The 19142-nt window shown below is 39.6% G+C and overlaps 1 protein-coding gene across 3 annotated transcripts in view; it reads left to right on the forward strand.

Annotated features, from left to right (window-relative positions):
* Positions 1-19142, forward strand: part of vangl1 (VANGL planar cell polarity protein 1) — a 65282-nt gene that overhangs the window by 22362 nt on the left and 23778 nt on the right. For all 3 annotated transcript variants that reach the window (XM_036215687.1, XM_024294497.2, XM_024294498.2), the window contains exon 3: positions 2151-2277. In XM_036215687.1, coding sequence (XP_036071580.1) covers positions 2151-2277 — 127 coding nt within the window. The remainder of the gene's footprint in view (positions 1-2150; positions 2278-19142) is intronic.

The raw sequence follows: 19142 nt of genomic DNA on the forward strand, positions 1-19142 counted from the left end.
GCGCACCAGAAAGTAACTCTTGAGCACCACATAGTATCTGGAAAAAAATGTCAAAAAATTAAAGTAGAACATTTTTTTTTTCAAAAAATGTAAGAAAAAATAGCATTTTTTTGGTTAAATTGAATAAAATTTGTTTTTGTCTAAAAAAATGAAGTGAAAAAAACATGTTTGTTTTTCTGAAAATTTAATTATAAAATAGTTTTTACTACAAATTGAAGAAAAAAAGCTTTTTTGTTCTAAAAATTAAGTGATTTTTTTTCCGAAAATTGAATTTTTCTTTTTTTTTTTTTACAAATTTTAGTGAAACATTATTATCTGGTGAGCACCAGTTAGTAATCAGAATTGTATTTATAGCTTTAATTTTTATTTTTTTACTTCAATTTTTTTATTTCAATGTCTCTTTAGGGGCTCCATAGACTTCTAATAGTGTAGATAACAAAAATACAAAATAAGAGCTTTTTATCCTATATAACCATTTTCATTGCTTTAGTTTGTTCTTTAAAATGAGGTTTTTAGAGAAAAAGTGACTTGTCTTTGATGAGTCTTTTTGAACCTCACTGCTGCCTCTCTGCATCCACACATTAAACATCAGCTCCACTCGTTTCCCAAATGTCTGTTTTGCTTCCCTTTCATCTCTTTCATTATTACACCGTGCTCCTTTTCCTGCGTAACTGCGGCTTTTTCCTGAGCAAACGGCTCATTATTTTACCCACTCTGAGGTGTGATCAATGCTTTGGGAGCTTAACTGCTCCTCCTCGTTTCCTCTTTTGCAATCCAACCCCCCCTACTAATGAATCAAACTAATCAGTGCCAGTTTTGACAGATCATTGCTGCCGGTAGATCACTAAACGACACATAATATTTAAAGTTGTAATGACCGTTTAATAGGTTTTCATCTGGTCTTTTTAATCACCAGAGTTTATTACAGCAAGACTTTGTCACTTTGAGTGAAACCGGCTCCTGAGATAAGCTTCTTCTTACTGTGGGCAAAAACAATTGTCACGCTTATCTTCTGGAGGAAGTCCATATTCTACAGGAAGTACAAGAATAGAGGCGGGAAGCGGGCCGGGTAACACCCTGCTGATCCAGTCCAGCTCTATAATGATCTCACAGCTCCTCCTTCACCTCTGCAGGCTCCAAATCCTCCCAGAACACTCGAGTTTGTTTTATTTTTGACAAAAGCAATTCCTCAGTGTAGAGGTGATTACTGGTTTAGTAATTCAGTGTACAAAAATTGTGCTTGTTTACGCGATCAATGTAGATGAGCTGTTTGTCTCCGCATTAAAATCTGAACATTTTCAGATTTTTTGTGTATGAACCAATAAAATAAGATATACAGTTAGGGGGACATAAAAAGTATTTAGTCAGCTACTAATTGTGCTATTCTAGGCACGCTAACGTTGGGGTCATCTGGACCCACAATAGAGCACAAGGGTTATTAAAGAGTTACAATAATTGAAATAGAGTTAAGGGGTTGAAGTAACTTTAAAAAAATGATTTATTGAAGCAAATGTGTGAATAAGGGGTGGGAGTGTAATGATGTGGGCTATTTAGTTGCTTTAGGCAATCGAGACCGTGTTTGGCTGCATAAAAAAGTAGGACATTTTGATACTTTTAGGATGTGAGGAATAGTCTGTTAGCATTGTTTTCTTGACATAGATCTACAAAAATAGGCCTTTTATTGTTTGAAATCATAACTAGACTGAAATATTTTCATTTTTAGGAAATCAAATTTGGTGCATATTTTGTTCTCAAAAGATTGACTTAAAATGCTTTAGAGACAAATTGAAGCCATGTCGACTTCTAGTATATATATTTTTTAATATAAGTTTTTTTATTGTGGGCTTTGTGCTGAAACAGAGCGGGAAGGAAGCAGATTAGGGATTAACTGGCTGCAGAGCTTTTCCTCTGGTAATGGAGCAGCAGAGTGGGCGCGGTGCCATGTGGCGGTGGGGATATTTGGTCTGAGGATGGGGTTACCTGCTGCATCGGATTAAGGCTGGAAAAGCATCGTGGGCGGGGCGGGGGTCGGTCAAGTCCAGCTAAATGCATCAGGAAGGATATAAAGGGTAAATGTAGGGCAGAGTCCATTTATTAGATTCATTGGCGCCAAATTTATTTGTGTGATTAGTTTTTGTTTTGTGTTTCAGGGAGCGAAGCCGGGACCGCCACAAGTCTCGCAGCAAAGACAGCCGCTCGGAAAAGTCTGTGACCATCAACACGCCGCCCGCCGAGCCGCTGCTGGGCGACTCGTCTGTCAGGGGGGAGCCGGTTCAGGTAGGCCCGTCCATCCCTTTTGAATGACCTCTTCCAATGTAGAAGAACAAGTGGGTTAGTCTGATTTGTAAAGGATTTTGGGAGATTTATCAGTCCGAAAGAGCTGGAATGATAATTGCTCGTCGGCCCGGGATGAGACGGGCCATCTGGTGGTTCAGGGCTAACGCCAGATAGGGCCGGTCCATTTTTGGTGAGATTTGTGGCGTGTGTCAAACAGTCTGTCACTACAGACTGTTTGAAACAAGGATGTGGACAGCAAAAACCGCCTCGGAGGAACTTCTGAGGCTTCCAGAGCAAACGGTGTCCCTTCCCGGGTCAGATCTGTTAGAATACGGAGAGGTCCGGGCTGAGCGGTCCCCTCTGGAAATGGGTCAGGCCAAACCAAATCAGCTTGCTCTTGCAGCTTGTCGATCAGAATCCAAACTCTTGGATCATGCGGATCTGGACTAGAAAAGTATGGATTTCGTGGTGGACTATTTGATGAAAGAGAAACTTTACAAGGTAGGAAAATCGCTCTCAATGGATTTAGTTTGAAACACCAGACAGACATTTGACTGTGTTCTTTGGATTCACATTAAAGAGATCAAATATCCGATCAGATAACAGGCTTGCTGGGTTGGTTTTTGCGGCTTGTTTAGACTTGAATTTCAAGGCAGCATTTCAGAAATAGAGTAGCCCTCATTCCAATACCAGTGAGAGGGAACGAAAGTGAGAAAGTGAGGTGGAGCCAGTTGGTTTGTGGTATTTTTAATGTCTGAATCAACCTTCTTTGTTGTGGTTTCTAAAACAAAAAAATCTGTGTAGAAAATAAACAAACACAGGTTGGTTAATGTGTCAAATTGCGGTGAAACGTGTCTTTAATTAGTTGAACATGAAGTATTAGAAGAAATGCCAAATGGAAAAAATTAGAACGAGGACAAGTAAATTGAGTGGTACTCACTGAAGAGTGGGAGCGAGTCAAATACACCAGAAAAGTAATTTTCATGAAAGTTTGGGCACAATTGCCCACCAGTAGGGCATCACCACTAAGTCGTACTTTGGCTCGACTATTTTGGTGGCCGTCCCTGGGAACTACCCCCTGGCCCGGCTTGCATAGGTGTCCCACATAACCTCCTGACGTACTGTACTCAAGAAAGAGATAGTTGTGCTGTAAACCCGAGCCACAATGGACAGAACAGAGGACGCTGTGGCGCCAACTGCAGACAATGTATTGCGACTCTCTTGATTGCTTAAGTAATTATTTTTCATGCCCAAACATAGATGGGACGTGGTCCTAGCTTAAACCACCACTGCTGCGACTAGACCATGAACAGAGATAGGGCTGGGTTCGATCCTTTCGATTCAATTTTGAGTTTACACATTTGTTTAGAGATACATTTATAAGCTATAAATGTTCTGAAGATTTTCATATTAATCTGATACAGTTCACACTCTAAAATGTATTAGTGAAATTATAATAAGATTGTTAATAGCCTATAGTGTTACATGGATTCTCAATCGAAGAAGCTCCAACAATTGCTCTGCCTCTTCACGTTTCCATGGGTTCCATGGCAGTGGGGGCTGCCATCGGCCCCTTCCACATCCCAAAGCACTCATTATCCTCCATACATTAGGAAGCTAACCAATACTCCACAGCAGAGCTGCAGTCACTGCAGGATTTTTTTTTACTTTTTTAGCCTAAGGAAAAATATTGGAGTATTTTTGGTAAAAAAAATTAACAATTTTGCCCATTTTGGATTCCAGGACTGAATGTTTGTCACTTTTGGCTGCGACTCCAAGAAAGTGACTCATTCCCATTGTGTTATAGGCATCACATGAAGCTCATCATAATCCACCAAACCTGGTTAATGTTGGTTCTAACATGTCAAATTAAAAGGAATTTTGCACTTTCTGTTATTTTTTAGAAGTTAGATACAGTCAGAGCTAAAGGACTTTTGCCTCTCAAAAAAAAGGAGGAAATCAGTCCGCCAAGAACCAGAATTGACCAATTTTCTTTGATATGCTCCACATTTTTTGGAGTTAAGATAACATTTTAAGTGAAAGGAGGTGATACAAATTATGATGGTTTGCTCGCATCTGAAAATAAGCGGGTGATAATACAGTTAGCCAAAACTCTCTGTGTCGCTATATTTGGCATCAGATTCAGCAGTGACTCGTATTCAAGACTAGTTACAAATGTATCAGCTCTTGTGTTTTTTCGTGGCTATTTCTGTCAGAAAATCAATCATTAGGCTCACCAGTGGTTTATTTTGAAAATCCTATCAGAAAGAGAAGCCTGCAGTTTTTTTTTATTAAAAAAAACAAACCTTTCATTTTTAATTGAAACAGTAGTTGATCTTCATGCCTGTCCTCATTGTAGTTTATAGTAAATGGAGTGAATGGTAAATAACTTGCAAAAGAAATTGTTTCGATGTGTAGAGATACTACATCAAAGAAATTAAAAAAGTCACCCCTGCATTAATATAATATGACAAATATAGTTACTTGGTTTATATTAGAATATATATCGTTATTGCCTGATATAAAAAAAACTACATTGTGACATATATCGTTATTGTCTGATATGACAAACAAACCAAAAATACCAAAAACCTAAATTGTGATATATATCGATATCGGGTGATATGAAAAACAAAAAGATTGTGATATATATCGTTAAGGACTGATTTGACAAAAAAAAACCCTGTGATATATATCATTATCAACTGATATAAAAAAAGCTAAATTGTGACATATATCGTTAGCAACTGATTTGAAAGAAAAAATGCTAAATTGTGATATATATCGTTATCGACTGATTTGAAAAAAAAAAATTGCAAAATATATATATTGGTATCACCTGATATGAAAAAAATATTTGAGATATATATCGTTATCGACTCATTAAAAAAAATGAATTATGATATATCATTATCGACTGATTTGAAAAAGAAAAAAGCTAAATTGCGATATGTATCGTTATCGACTGATTTGAAAAAAACTAATTTGTGATATATATATAATGTTATCACCTGATATGAAAAAAAAGATGGTGATATATATTTTTATTGTTTGATATGGGAAAAAAACTACAACATGATATATATTGCTATCGCTTGATATGGGTATAAAAAACAACATACTCATATAGAAAATGATATATCGCCAAACCCTATTCTGCATTTTACAACATAAAGTTGTTAGCCAGAAATGACCGGATGACTTTTAGGATTTTAATCCAACCTCTGGACCCCCTTGGACTTCCGGCTTGGACCTCAGCGGTTCTGAGCGCTGCATCGGATCTCTCTGCCCTCTAGTGTCACCATCTATTGATGTAAACATGCAGATGTTTTCTGACTTCTAAGGTCATAAGTGGCTGAGCTTCAGCTCAGCTGACTTCAAAAGACAACAGAGATGATTGAGCATCATTTTCTGACCTACTTTTAGCAGGAGCAGTTAGCAGGCTTAATGTGTGTTTTTTTGTGTCTAATTTTAACATGGCGGGATTTGCCACACAGACTAGTGTTTTGCTCTTCGTGTCTCATTCATGCCGCGGCCTGCAGTGCTGCTGCTGACAGAGCGGGGAGCGTTTGGCTTTGGTGTGAGTAATCGCTGCCTTCAACCCTACCGAGGACGAGGCTCAGCACAAATCCCCGTCTCTCAGCCTGGCATATGCTTCCTGGATGTGGATGATGGTTTTTTTTTCTGTCCGAGTGTGTCAGAGCCGGCCTGTGCTGTGCTGCTCATTAGTCGGCCGCTGGGACCAAATCAGAGTCTTGGCTGGAAGGGTGACTCGGCGCTGGAGGCTGTGATGTCCTCACAATCTAAACAGAGAGGTTTCTTATGTCTGCAAGGGAGGATGAAAGACTGGATTCTGCTCTACATGAGAGAAGAATTATGGCCAAAAAAAAAGTATCAGAACCTGTATGTAATTCACAAGTTATAAAAAGAGCAATCATACACCACATTTAAAGGAAAAAAAACCTCACATTTTAAATGTTTGAAGTAAACCAGCGTCTGCTTCCAGTATTCATTTAAGCTACCTTCACACTGGGCATGGTGTTCAAACTGGACTGTTGCTACCCCATACTAGCGCATGTCCGTCACCTACGGTTGGAAGAGGTTTGTTGTGAAATATCGAAAGGAGGGGCAAATCTGGTGAATCTCTTTCCTGTTGCGAAACGTGAAAGACCAGCCAGTTATTATATTCTCCTTCACGATCAATTTTCAAACGGTTGGTACTCGTGCAAATTGATAGAGACGCCATCCAGACATCACTACTGAAGCAGAGTCCCTGAATGCACGTTCAATAGCCAGACATTTTGTATGTAGAGCCCAAAAACGGTCGTAGAAATTTGCGTAGGGACGTATGAATGCAAGATTTTTGAACGCAGAAAGCAGCGTTAACATTGACTTTACATAGGAAGTCATTGCTTGAACATCGATGCGGTAGGTGTGAACGTAGCTTTAGTAGTTGTTTACAATTAGAAATACTAATATTGTTTTACTTTGAAATAGTATAATCAGCCATGTTATCTGCTAGAGAAGATCTCCCATATTATAAAATATTTTCTAGTGTTCCCTTACTATGATGCACCTACCTTCTGGACCACATAGCATTTAACATCACTTTTACATGGTCACTGTCCTTTTTAATTGCTGTCAATATCAGCATTGGGACTTGAAAATGATGAACTTGCAAACTGGTAAACATGAAGCCTTTTAGTTGAAACACAGTTCTAAAATAATTTATTTATTCATTTATTTATAAAAGGATCCTGATGGATTGATGGATCCCGGACAAGCCCCCAACTTATGTTACGCCCCATTTGGTCTAGGGGTCCGGGGCATAGCATAAAGGTAAAATATGTAACAAAAACACAAAGAATGTCTCAATAAATATATAACATTTATTTATAAATGGATCCTGATAGATTAATGGATCCCGGACGAGCCCCCAATTTATGTAACGGCCCATTTTGTCTAGGGGTCTGAGGCATAGCATAAAGGTAAAATAAACAGTTGTTGGTGTTTTTAACACGATCTTGTAGCATTTTTCTCATGATAGAGAACAAGTATATTATTAGAACAAGTATATATTTAATATATTTAATATTAAAATTGAATTTCCGAGTATTTCTTTTATTCAAATAAAAACGCACATTTTGATAAAGCTTACATTTTTGACAATGGGCGACCCAAGTCTCCATTCTGATGCATCCACATATAGACATAGATCCATGAACGTCTTTGTTTTCCTCGTCTGAGCTGGAATCTGGATCTAAACTGTACGCCTGGATAGCTCCAATATTGTTGCTATTTTTGTTTCAAGCTAGCGGCAGATCGAGTAAACAAAGATTTCATGAGATATGAGCGTGGGGTTACATCACACCAACAGTCTCTCCCACAACTCAGATTTGAATCTCTAATGAACTCCTGCTGCTCTACGGAGACTAAGTCCTAGAAAATGATATTTTTTAGATTTTGGCTAAAAACTACAGGATCATAATGAACAGACCACTGGGAATGCTTTGACAGATCAAATATATAACAAATAACTGTCTGTCAGAATGATAGACAAATGTCATCAATCTCTGATGTTTCTTCTTTGCTTACTTTTTTTAACACTTCATTTTGATTTTTGAAAATTATTTTTGTTTTTTGAAACATTTATTTTTTAAATTGTTTTGGAATTTTGATTTATAAAACTTGATGTTTTTTATTATTTGTTTCCACTTTAATTTAAATCTTTATAATGTTTTGCATTGATGGATCTGTTTTTATGATTTAACCCTCAGGGCTACCGTAGTTTCAACTAATCTCTGTCGTGCCGTGTCTCCTGCACAAGATTCGATCTGTTTGCCAAATCTACATAAATATTCAACCGCTAGCAGATGTTTATTTTCGTTTTTCTATAAAGGTTTGAACTTTGAGAGTTTAAACAAGAGAGAAAAGTGTGTAAATGTTCATGTCTGCCTGAGAATAGTGTATAAAGGGTGTTGTGAGGGGTTTTACAGCTTTAAAACATCTATCTTAAAATATCAAGCTAATTACTTTGCAGATTTTGTTTATCGTGAATTATTTTTAGAATTTAACTTCAACTCAAATAGAAGTGACTTTAAGAAAATATTTGTTAAAAAAGAAAAAAAAAACATTGCGCTTCAGTTGAAAAATCTGCCATTGCCGTGAGCAGTCCCCGTCTGCAGCATCAGCTAATCATCAGAATGACTAAGAACTGTTTGTGCTCCGCATTGTTCTGCAATGACTCAGTGAAAAGCTGTTTTTCTTCCACCCTCTATGAGAACGAGTCGATGGGTGGGTTCTAATTGTCAGCTTGAAACTTTTATACATGTGCAGGAAGGCTTTTAGGGATACAGGAGATGAAGATACGGGTTGAGAGCTCTTTACTTTCATAGATTGATGCGTGGAAGCTCACATTGTGCATGAGCTTTTGCAGCAGATAATGTCCCAAGGACTCATAGATGGTGAATCTCTGAATGATCTTGTGAATCCAGACGTGATTACCGATACTTTTGCAGAGCTCTACGAAATAAATAAACCCGATCTCTCAACATCATCGGGGTCTTCCATGAACTGTAAATGAGATATATAGTCAATGCTTCCGTGTAGCTATCAGGCTTAAAAAAATGTTTGGCAGTTGCTCCTCCCACACGCGTCTGGGGCATCAGGTTTATGAACTCCTTTTCGGAGAAGCATTGAACAGCAAATTTGCAACTCTTCCAAACAGGCAGCTGGTGCAAATTTGACTTGTGAACGCAGCTTAAGATCTCTACAACCTTCCATGGACAAGGACAACCCAAAAACCCACTGCACCCGTACAGGTCAACCCCCATACAGGTCAAGGCCACTAGGTACATTTTGCACATTTTTCCATATTTCGGTCTTTCGTGATACCTACGTGATATACATGTGTTTCTTGCGTTTGTCAATGTGTGCAGATGTCCGTCAAGAATTTTGGCTGACGGGTCCATTTTGAGATGTTTAAAAATTTTAGTTGGTTGGTAATTGCACAGTTTATCAGTATTTTACGTAGTATATACAGTGGTGGACAGAATTGTTCATACCCCTCAGTTAAAGAAAGGCAAAACCCACAATTCTCACTGAAATCACTCAAAACTTACAAAAGTAACAATAAATAAAACACCTGTGATGTCAATTAAAGGACACACCTGAGTTAATCATGTCACTCTGGTCAGATAGTTTTCAATCTTTCATTGAGGTACCATCATTTTTGTCCAGGCCTGTTTCATTACTTTGTTTTTTTAAATAATTATGTTAATCAATCATTCAAAAGTGATGGCTGATTTTGATTGTTTAATTTTCAATAAATTTTTATTTATTGCTACTTTTGGAAGTTTCAAGTGATTTCAGTGAGAATTGTGGGTTTGTCCTTCTTTAACTGAGGGGTATGAACAGTTTTGTCCACCACTGTATATTACGTAATGATTTTTGCGAGACATATGCAAATTTGTGATTTCCACGATCATTCCACGTATGTGTGTTACATCTCCTGGGGGTAAACCCGGCTCGGGTCTAGGAGGAGGGACAAACGTGGACAATAACAGAAACCGGACATCAATAAAAAATATGGAAGACAGTTTATTAAATAAACAAAACCCTGTGTCCTGAAATAAAAGAACAAAAATATAATTAGTGGGGTGGTTAAAAAAGACAAACCAAAACGGAGTTGGAACCTTGGCCAAAAATAAAATAAGTCGGGGAGACTGCTTACCCATGTCGACCATCTGAGTCAGCAGATCTCTGCTAATGGCTGCCTAATCAAAACTACCTAAAGAAAACAAATAAACAAAGCCCACAAATCAGAACTACCAGAACCACCTGGCTTGGTGGCAGGGTGGCAACTAAGGGACATTGGCCACACCTGCCAGGTGAGCCGAAGGTCTAGATGGAAAAAACGGTGCAGCAATTGCAGTTGGACGTAACAATGTCTAACAGACTTTTCCCTGCAAGAACCACCAATGTATAATTTTATATCGTGTACATCGTCATTATTTCATCTTGTCATGCCACTGCTGGCGGGTGGCCTCCTCAAACTTCTCAATTTTTGGCGTTCTTGCGCCACATGCATCCAAGCCCTTCCTGCTTTCTTCTCAATATCATCTCTCCATCACTGCTTTGGTCTCCCTCTTGCTCTTTTACCATCTCTTGGAGTCCATTCCACTACTTTCCTATCACTTTCCTATCACATAAAAATTACGTAATTGAGACATGAATCCCAAATGAATTAGATATGAACACAATTGTCACATAGATTCATGCGTGTTTTGTGTATTTTGTGACGGGTATATACATCCTTTGATCTTCCACCCCCTCCAACAGTCTATACCGCATCACAAGAGACCACGGCGGGTGCAGATATGATGTGATTTCTGTCCAGTTCTCTGAATGTCAAAGTGAAGAAATTTAATGAAGTGCGGGAGAACAAGTTCTTTGCGTGGCTTATTCATATTTTAATGTTTTTAAGGTTGTATAGTCATGTTACATCTAGTGCTGGGCTATATGGGAAAAATTGTATATCACGATATTAATCATTTTGTTTCACAATAACGATATATATCACGATATACCACATAAAGTGTATTTTCAGTTATTCCCTGAACAAAATAACAAAATTGACAAAAAATGTCATTGCTTACTTACATTTCTCTGAAGTGCACAACAGTTTCAAGTTTATTAGTACAAACACACATTTTTGCACACGATAGGAGAGAAATGGCACGATAGACACTTTTCTATCGCCCACATGATATGTACCATCATATTGCCCAGCACTAGTGACATCTGTCAAAATTTCACATAAAGACCACAACTGTTTTCACCTTTTCCACGTATACATTCTTGTACAACTAGTTTTCATCTGTCCAATATACGCAAAGTTTACGTATCAGCCCTATGACATGGCTTTAAAGCTTTACTCCATTAGAGCTTTTGGGGTTAAAACCAGTGATGTGATCAGGATTGTATGATGTTTGAACGTCTCTGTTGCAGCTTGTAGCTTCAGCTTGCTCCAAAGCTTCAAGGTTGTGTGCCAAAAATGTGTCCTAAAACTGAAATCAGGCTCTTGAAGTGTCAGGGAGAGTCTCTGCTCTGTGCTACTGTTTAGAAGTCCACATCATTGGGTGATATTTAATGCCAATCACAGTTTTCCTGCTGTGGTTTTGTTTTAGCTCATCAAAACAGAAGAAATTCTTAAAAATATGATTTCTTACAGCCTGTTTTTTTTAGATCCTGTTTAGAAAAGTTGATGTTTGTGGGAGCACTCACTCAGAGATTTGATGCCCAACAGTGAGAGGCACTCTTGCTTAAAATGCACTTGATCTCGTTTGCTTTGCATGGTTTGCATTTGATTGCATAACCTTTTAACTTGCAGGCATATTAAGGTCAGTTAACACCTTTCTGAACTGTTTACACTGACTTCTCATGTCCTCCAGAGGCTTTAAGGGCTATCTTTTCATGCTTTTACACACTTATTATTACCAAAATATCAAGGCAGGGACAGAAACTTTTTTTATTTTCTGTTTTCCCGTGGCTCCCCCAAACTCGTAACTCTCGGTTCTCGCCCTCCCCCTCGGCCCATCCATTCAGCCCCATTAATCTTGCCGTGTGTTTGGACTCAGCTGTTTGCTAACTAGAGCTGAAGGTTTCGCTCGCGGTGAAAGCCGGAGCACTTTTGAGCTCCTCCGCAGACCAGGTAGGTCGGACGATTCGATTGGGAGAGGGGCAGCCATGGCGAGCACTTGGAGAAGGCGTAGAGCTTGCGTCCACGTTTGGGACCCCTTCTTTTTGGTGAGTGGCCCGTAGGTCGCGATTGTTCCTCTGCTGCTGGGTCTGCAAACTATCGTTGATGAGTCAATGACTCTACCCAAACTCCGACTTAGAGGTATCGTTTCCTTTCTGCTGTCACCTCAGAATGTGAAAGTAGGGAAAAGTTTCGAGCATTTTCTTCATTTATTATATGAAATTTTATGAACTGTTATTGTGACCACTTAAAGACTTCCTATTATGCGACAGTGACACATAGTCAGGATGGATTCTGCACCTCTAATCCTCTTGTACTTATTACAAGGAACAGCTTTCCATTTTTCACTTTTTGAGCAGATTATAAAAAATCGTCTACATCTTTGTGTTTATCCAAAATTCTTTTCCTTTTGGGAGTTTTGATGGGAATACATTTTAGGGGTTTAATCACCAGCTTCTAATTTCAAAGTAAAAGTGCTCCTTATGAGAAAAAAATGTTTAATAAGTCAAAAAATCTACTATACTGAGTGAAAAACAGCTTTCAAGGCAATATTTTAACTTTTTTTTTGAGAATCGTTCTGATTTAGACCAAAGATTCTAGAGCGTCTTGAATAAAAAAAAAGAAATTTCAAAATAAAAGCCATGTTCTTAATCTGTGCAAGTGTCCCAAACGGGCAGACAGCTGGATCCAAGTGCAGCAGGGTTTATTGGCACAGCCAGGAGAACAGGAGTGAAGCACAGCTAAAAGTCCACAAAAATAAATCAGGATCAGGCAGGCAGAGATCAAACTCGAGCATGAGGGCATCAGAGAACAACCAGAGTGGTCAGAGTCCAGCCGGCAAACAAAGTCATAGAATAACCAGCAGAAGATCAGGTCAGGGTGAGAACGCTCAGTCATGCAGAGTGGCAGAAACAAGACTTCACACTGAGCAGAGCTCAGTTCTCTGGCTGAATACTGCTGAGAGTGATTTCAGATGGAAAAAAGCTGTGTGGCTTTTGAGAGTGACACCAGGGGCTGATGGGAAGTGTAGTGTGGAGACTCAAGAAGTTCTAATACTCGGGTGATGTATCCCGCTGATGGCCAGAGGGGGAGACAGAGGACCGATTCATGGCATTAAGAACATTTCAAATTGTGGGATTGTATTTCGGCTCCAAATTGTCCAACCTGTTTACTATCTATTACTTTAAGGCATGATGTTAAGACATTGTAAAATCGATCCCAGTGTTATTTTAATTATGATTATGCCATTTTTAAAGCCAAAATCCCCAAATTTGTGTTATTATCTAGGACATAGTTTCTGCAGAGCGGCAGTCTTTCAATAGAAATTTGCCTCTGAGTTGGGGGAGGGACTGTTGGTGTGAAACAACCCTCCCCCCTCTTCCTGTCATCCATAACTGAGAGCTCTGTGTTTATAAGCTCTAAATCTAGCTTACAACCCCTCACACCCCCAACCTGGCGATAGCAGCGCAACAAAAATAGCAAGCTATCCAGCCGTACAGTTTTGTGCCAGATGCTAGCTCGGACTAGGAAAACGGTCTGTGAATCTTTGCCTGCTCCTGATTCACAGAGATTTGGATAAAGAAATACTCAGAAATGCCTTTTTAAGCGTAATTTTTGCCACAAAAACTTTATATAAACATCAATTTCGATTGGAGTGGGATATATTGATAGAATTGGTTAGGAACTACTTAGATTATGACCCTGATTGTAGTTGTGGGCCATGCTATCATTTGATTGGGTAGGCAGGTTGTGTTTTACCTCCCCACACATAAACACACATGTGGCCATGCCAGCGACACCACAGTGCTCACTGGGTCAGAAGCAATGGATGGAGAGTGGTGCTGAGGCGAGAGCTGAGCGGGGAATGAGAATGGATGGCCCGGAGAAAACGGAGGGGGAGAGAGAGAAAGAGGAGAGAAAGAAGTGCAAAGAAAGGTGTTACAATCCTGATCTGCTGTTTTTCGTTTGGCTTTCTCCTCCTCCTCTCCTCACCACATCAGTCGGTTTATTCCTCCTTTCCACTCCAGCTGCAGCCGGGACCTCCCATGCCTCATCACTCCCCTCATCCCGACTCCTTTTCATCCCACTGCACTCCCTCGCTCCGCGTCCTTTTTCATAAAGCCATGTGCATTACACGCCAAGTGGGCGCACAGTCCCATACAATACCTCCCGAGGCATGATGGGAGAGATGTCTATATAAAGACGGATAAGGCAAAGGGGGTCGAACCGCAGATCAGTGAGGTCACTCAGATTCACACTGGAGCAGCAGAGACGGGATGTTCGCTTGAGCCGGGATGGAGGCAGGAGACCAGATTCTGCAGGTGCTTGAGGTTTGCGAGGAGATAACGGGGGTGATTGTCACCACAGAAGAAGACTCCAACACCAACTCGCCTCCATTGGCCAGCTGCAGATCAACAACCAAAACTAGCCAGGTAAGACTGTGGCGTCCTAGTAGATGAGATGACTCCAAACAATCAGGATTATCTGCTGGCTAAAGGTTCCGCACAAACAACAGATGTTTGCTTTTCATGCTCGGTGTCGCTTTAATTCCTAATGAAATCATTTGCATGAGCTGGGATGTTTGTGCATCCAAGCGTGAACGAGACATTGTTCAGGATATCTGCATGCACGGCGAAGGGGTTTTTATGAGCTCTCCTTGATGGAGCTTGTGTAGAAACTTGATGGCAGGGTGTTTGTGAAAGCATCTCTGGTGTTTAGCAATCTGCTGACCACAGATGGACCTTTAATGTCCTGTCCTCACTCAACATGTTTATGTCTGAGTCGTACCATTTGAGAACCGGTTTTTTATTGAACCCAAACGCGTTGACTAATTATTTAGCAGCTGAAAACGATTCGTTGGAAGTATTTCCCATTAGTGCTTTTTGGTTTATGCTTGGGTTGTCCGCTATGTTTCATTGGGTTACCTTCTATATGTGGTTATATCTCACGATTTGATATGGTTGGCTACACACAGAAGACTCGCTAGAGAACCGAAGACGACCAAATAATCTGGACAAGTCACAGTTCCAACAGCTGCTTCTTTTTTGGGAAGCAAAAAAAATTACCTATTGAAAACAATGTTTTCCACGGGTATGCTGCAAGCAACACGTCATCTTAAACACTTAAACAGGTAAAGTAAGGATGAAGTACATGAGACATAACCATATCATACAGGTTTTTTTTTTTGTAACTCAGGACAAATCTCGAAATTGTGCAAGGGGATCAGGAATGCTGTTTTCGTAATAAGTGTAGGCTTCTTCAAGAAAATTAGACAATCAAATTGGAGTTCGCATGGGCATCCTACGGGTGTCTTACAGCCACTTACTATCATCATAAGTGCCTGTAAGACCCCCGTCTTAAAGACATCTTACGGCCACTTGCGTATCAGCATAAGTTCCTGTAAGACACCATCTTACGAATGTCTTAAGGCCACTTACATATCAGCGTAAGTGCCTGTAATACACCCATCTTACGGATCTCTTATGGCCACATACACATCAGCATAAGTGTCTGTAAGACACCCATCTTACGAATGTCTTACAGACACTTATGTATCATCATAAGTGCCTGTAAGACACCTGTCTTATGTAAGATGGCCATAATTAAGAGGGCTATAAGTTCCTGTAAGACGCCCGTCTTACAGGTGAGTGGTATACATTTGCGTTAAGTATGGAGCCAATTCTCCCCCCTTACTAACGGCTAGAGTGTGACATAAGGGCTAGTGCTTCGGATCCTGCCTTAGTTGGAGATTCTATTCATGAATCAAGATCAATGATTCACAGATCAAACAACTATTCTTACTTTTTAACATAATATATTTGTACAGTTGCTATTTGTATTCAATTAAAATTACATTTATTAAATCACCATAATTTATATCTTCATGTAGATCAGGAGATCAGAATCAACAAAACAGATGAAAATACAAAGAGTTAGATAGAAAGAAATGCTGTTTGTCACTTTAAGCATTTTTTTTTTTTGTCAATCTTCTGGAAAATCTGAAAATTTTGAGCAAGATTTCTAAGATTTGCATCGCTTTGACATTTCTTGCGAATTTGCCAAATCTCTTCCAACTGTGAGTACATGTTTTGGGTAGCGACTGTCCGGTGTGAACGCCACATGCTTAATATTTATTTAAGCTAACATTGACCACTGGCAGAATTCACAACAGAAGAAAGATTCATTTTCTCTGTCAGTCTTTGTAGGTTCTTCCCAGCAACAAACATTAGCCAGACTGTTTTCAAAAAGCTGTGAGGAGCTCTTTGGGGATACACGTTTCTATTTTCCACACACTTGGACACACACCTTGCCTCCCTGGAGGTAAACAAAGTGCACTTGTTCCCTCACAGACTAAAGGGGCTTTGTTTGCACTCTACTTACAGCCCAACAACAGAAAACCAAGTTTTCATTGAACGCTTGATTTACTGAGAGACAATAGATGCTATTTATGTTTTGGCAGAAGTGGAAAGCCAAAAATACACAAATAAAAGCTTTCCAAATGGAGCTGTGTACCTCACTAGAACACAGTGGAGCTTAAGCGACCTTTGCCTTTTTGTCAGAGTGAGCTTCTCTCATGTTCAGCACGCCACGGTACAGGTCACACAACTCAGCTGTTAGAAGTTCTACTTCATGGAAGTTTTGTTTCACTGATTCTTAATGTGTTTTATTCATAGTAGTTAAATCAATTAAAACTGATCAATGAAGTTTTAGTTACTAGTTTAGTTTGGCCAGATTTTTAAATGTTGAAACTTTGTTGGGCCAAACATTGTCGGTCACCCGAGTATTAACATCTTATTATTACTGGGTAATAATAAGATGTTAAACTTTTATTTGAAAAAAAGTTGTTACGAAAATTTTACCTTTGTTTTTTATTGGACCTTATGATTAAGGATGGGCCGATATCATCTTTTCCGGCCGATACCGATAACCGATATTTGCCCTGCAACTATGAACGATAGCCGATATTTGCCGATACCAATATTTAAGTTTCTACAATAACACAAAGTTTAGGTTTCCTTTTTGTTTCTTTATTAGAAATGCACAACTTTTCTTTTACTGTACAATCACATTGCATTTGACCTTTTTAATATACAGCAAAGGACCTCATAGGATTAATTATTACTTTAAAACTTCAATGATATATCTGAAAACATTCACAACATTTACTATTAGACGTTACTGTAAATCGTAAGCTTGGATCTATTAGGAACAACATTTATCCCTATCAAATCTAAAATATACATGAAAACAGTCACAATTACTGACTATGACTGTAGACATAAGCTTCCTAGTGCCAATGATCTACTAGAAACAAGTACATATTTCAAAATTAAAATCCATCTGAAAACAGTGAGAACAATATCTGTGGATTTTTTCATATCGGACTGATACCGTTACTGGCACTGATACATCACCAATCCCTACTTATAATAATGTGTAACAAGTACAGGATATGTATCTGCCAAAAATACTGAAGTGATTCAATTGAATCAAAAAGTGAAAGAAACAGGATCAAAGTTCCCTGATTAAATTTTGATTTATTTTTCTAATTTCTGTTTAAGACCAATTAAGTTTGGTTTTGAACAACGCTTTTCACCACACTACTAATATGAACGAACAAAGGTTTACCTTTCTATAATAAATTCTTGCATTTGAAGGCTACTAGAAGCAGCGTTTACCTAAAACAACATATAAAAGTAAGTCAGGTTTCCATTAAGATTGACTTTATAGCAATAAATCAAGTTTTTTTAACCCAGACGTAACATTTATGTAAATATTTATAGCTTTTCAAAATGATTTTAGGCTTGTAACCTAAGATACACACTGTATTTTTGAACCACAAGCTCCTCTAAAAATCTTTTGTCTTCTCCAAAATTGATATATATGTGATTTCTCGTTGCGCTAACTGATCTGGAACCGTTATTTGGTCCTTAACGTGTTTAAATATGACTTTGGTAAACTACAAAACCTCACCGCATGATGGATTGTTGGAGAATTATGGGTACTGTAGTCAGTAATCTGGCAGAGCCAAATGTACGGTTCACAAGAAAAACTTCCCATCAACTCCTCCAACCATCTCTTGGTCCCTCTAGGCCAGGGGTCTCAAACTCGTGGCCCGCGGGCCATCTGCGGCCCGCGAGATGATGATTTGCGGCCCGCGTCTTCATATGAAAGATTACTGTTAGTGCGGCCCGCAAGGCTGATATGAATGACAGTTGTTGTGTGCGGAACTGAACGAACCAATCACAGTGAGGTATATGGCTCTGGAGGCGGGACATCGGCGGTCTGTCCAGTACCTCACTCATTCATTCATTCATTCCTCCAGTCAGCTGGGAGGAGGAGGGGCCATGAAGCTGCTGGAAGTGCTTTCATGCTGAATGTGATTTGTGCCGGGTGTTGGAGGAGCTGAATGTCTCACTTAAAATGAATGGGAGGCGTTTTATTTATGTCAAAACTCCAGCAGAAATAAGAATTCTCCGCGCGCGCATCAAACATTCCGCGCGGACAAATCCGACTCTCGCGATCGCTCTTTCCTTTCCCACGAGCATGCGCGCGCGCGGGAGCAGAATCTTCAAAGGTGCTTCCACAACGGCCGCGTGCGGTGCGTTCAAGGACGCGGTCTGCGCGGGTTTATGAACGCACGCTCAGCAGGTGGTATCCACACCGGAGCAGCGCGGTCACGCACGCAGTAGCAGAGAGGAGATTCTTCTTCTATTGTATTTTTACTGTACATTAGGGCTCCTCTGTCATCTACAACAGGGAGAATCTCGGAGCAAAAGTAAAGACGGAGGAAATCTCCGAAATGTTGCTCCATATTTTCTCTTGTCACAACTCTATCCTTTTAAACGTCTGTCTGGGTGTCATATTAACCCGACCGGACACAAACCGCAATGATTCATTTCTCTTTGATCATGTTCAGCACTTCAGTGCTATGAAGCAGAGGCCACACACGCAGCTCCCAATCAGAGCCCCTGATTGGTCACAGCTCTGCGCTGCTGAGACTGTGTGGAAATGCTGAACCGGATTGAAGATTCAGTGTGCGTTCAGTGCGTGCCCGATTTGTGCGTAGAGCACATTCACTGTAAAACTAATTATTATTTTTATG

Source organism: Oryzias melastigma, linkage group LG2 (genome assembly GCF_002922805.2).
Source record: "Oryzias melastigma strain HK-1 linkage group LG2, ASM292280v2, whole genome shotgun sequence".
In the NCBI taxonomy this organism is placed as follows: Eukaryota; Metazoa; Chordata; class Actinopteri; order Beloniformes; family Adrianichthyidae; genus Oryzias; species Oryzias melastigma.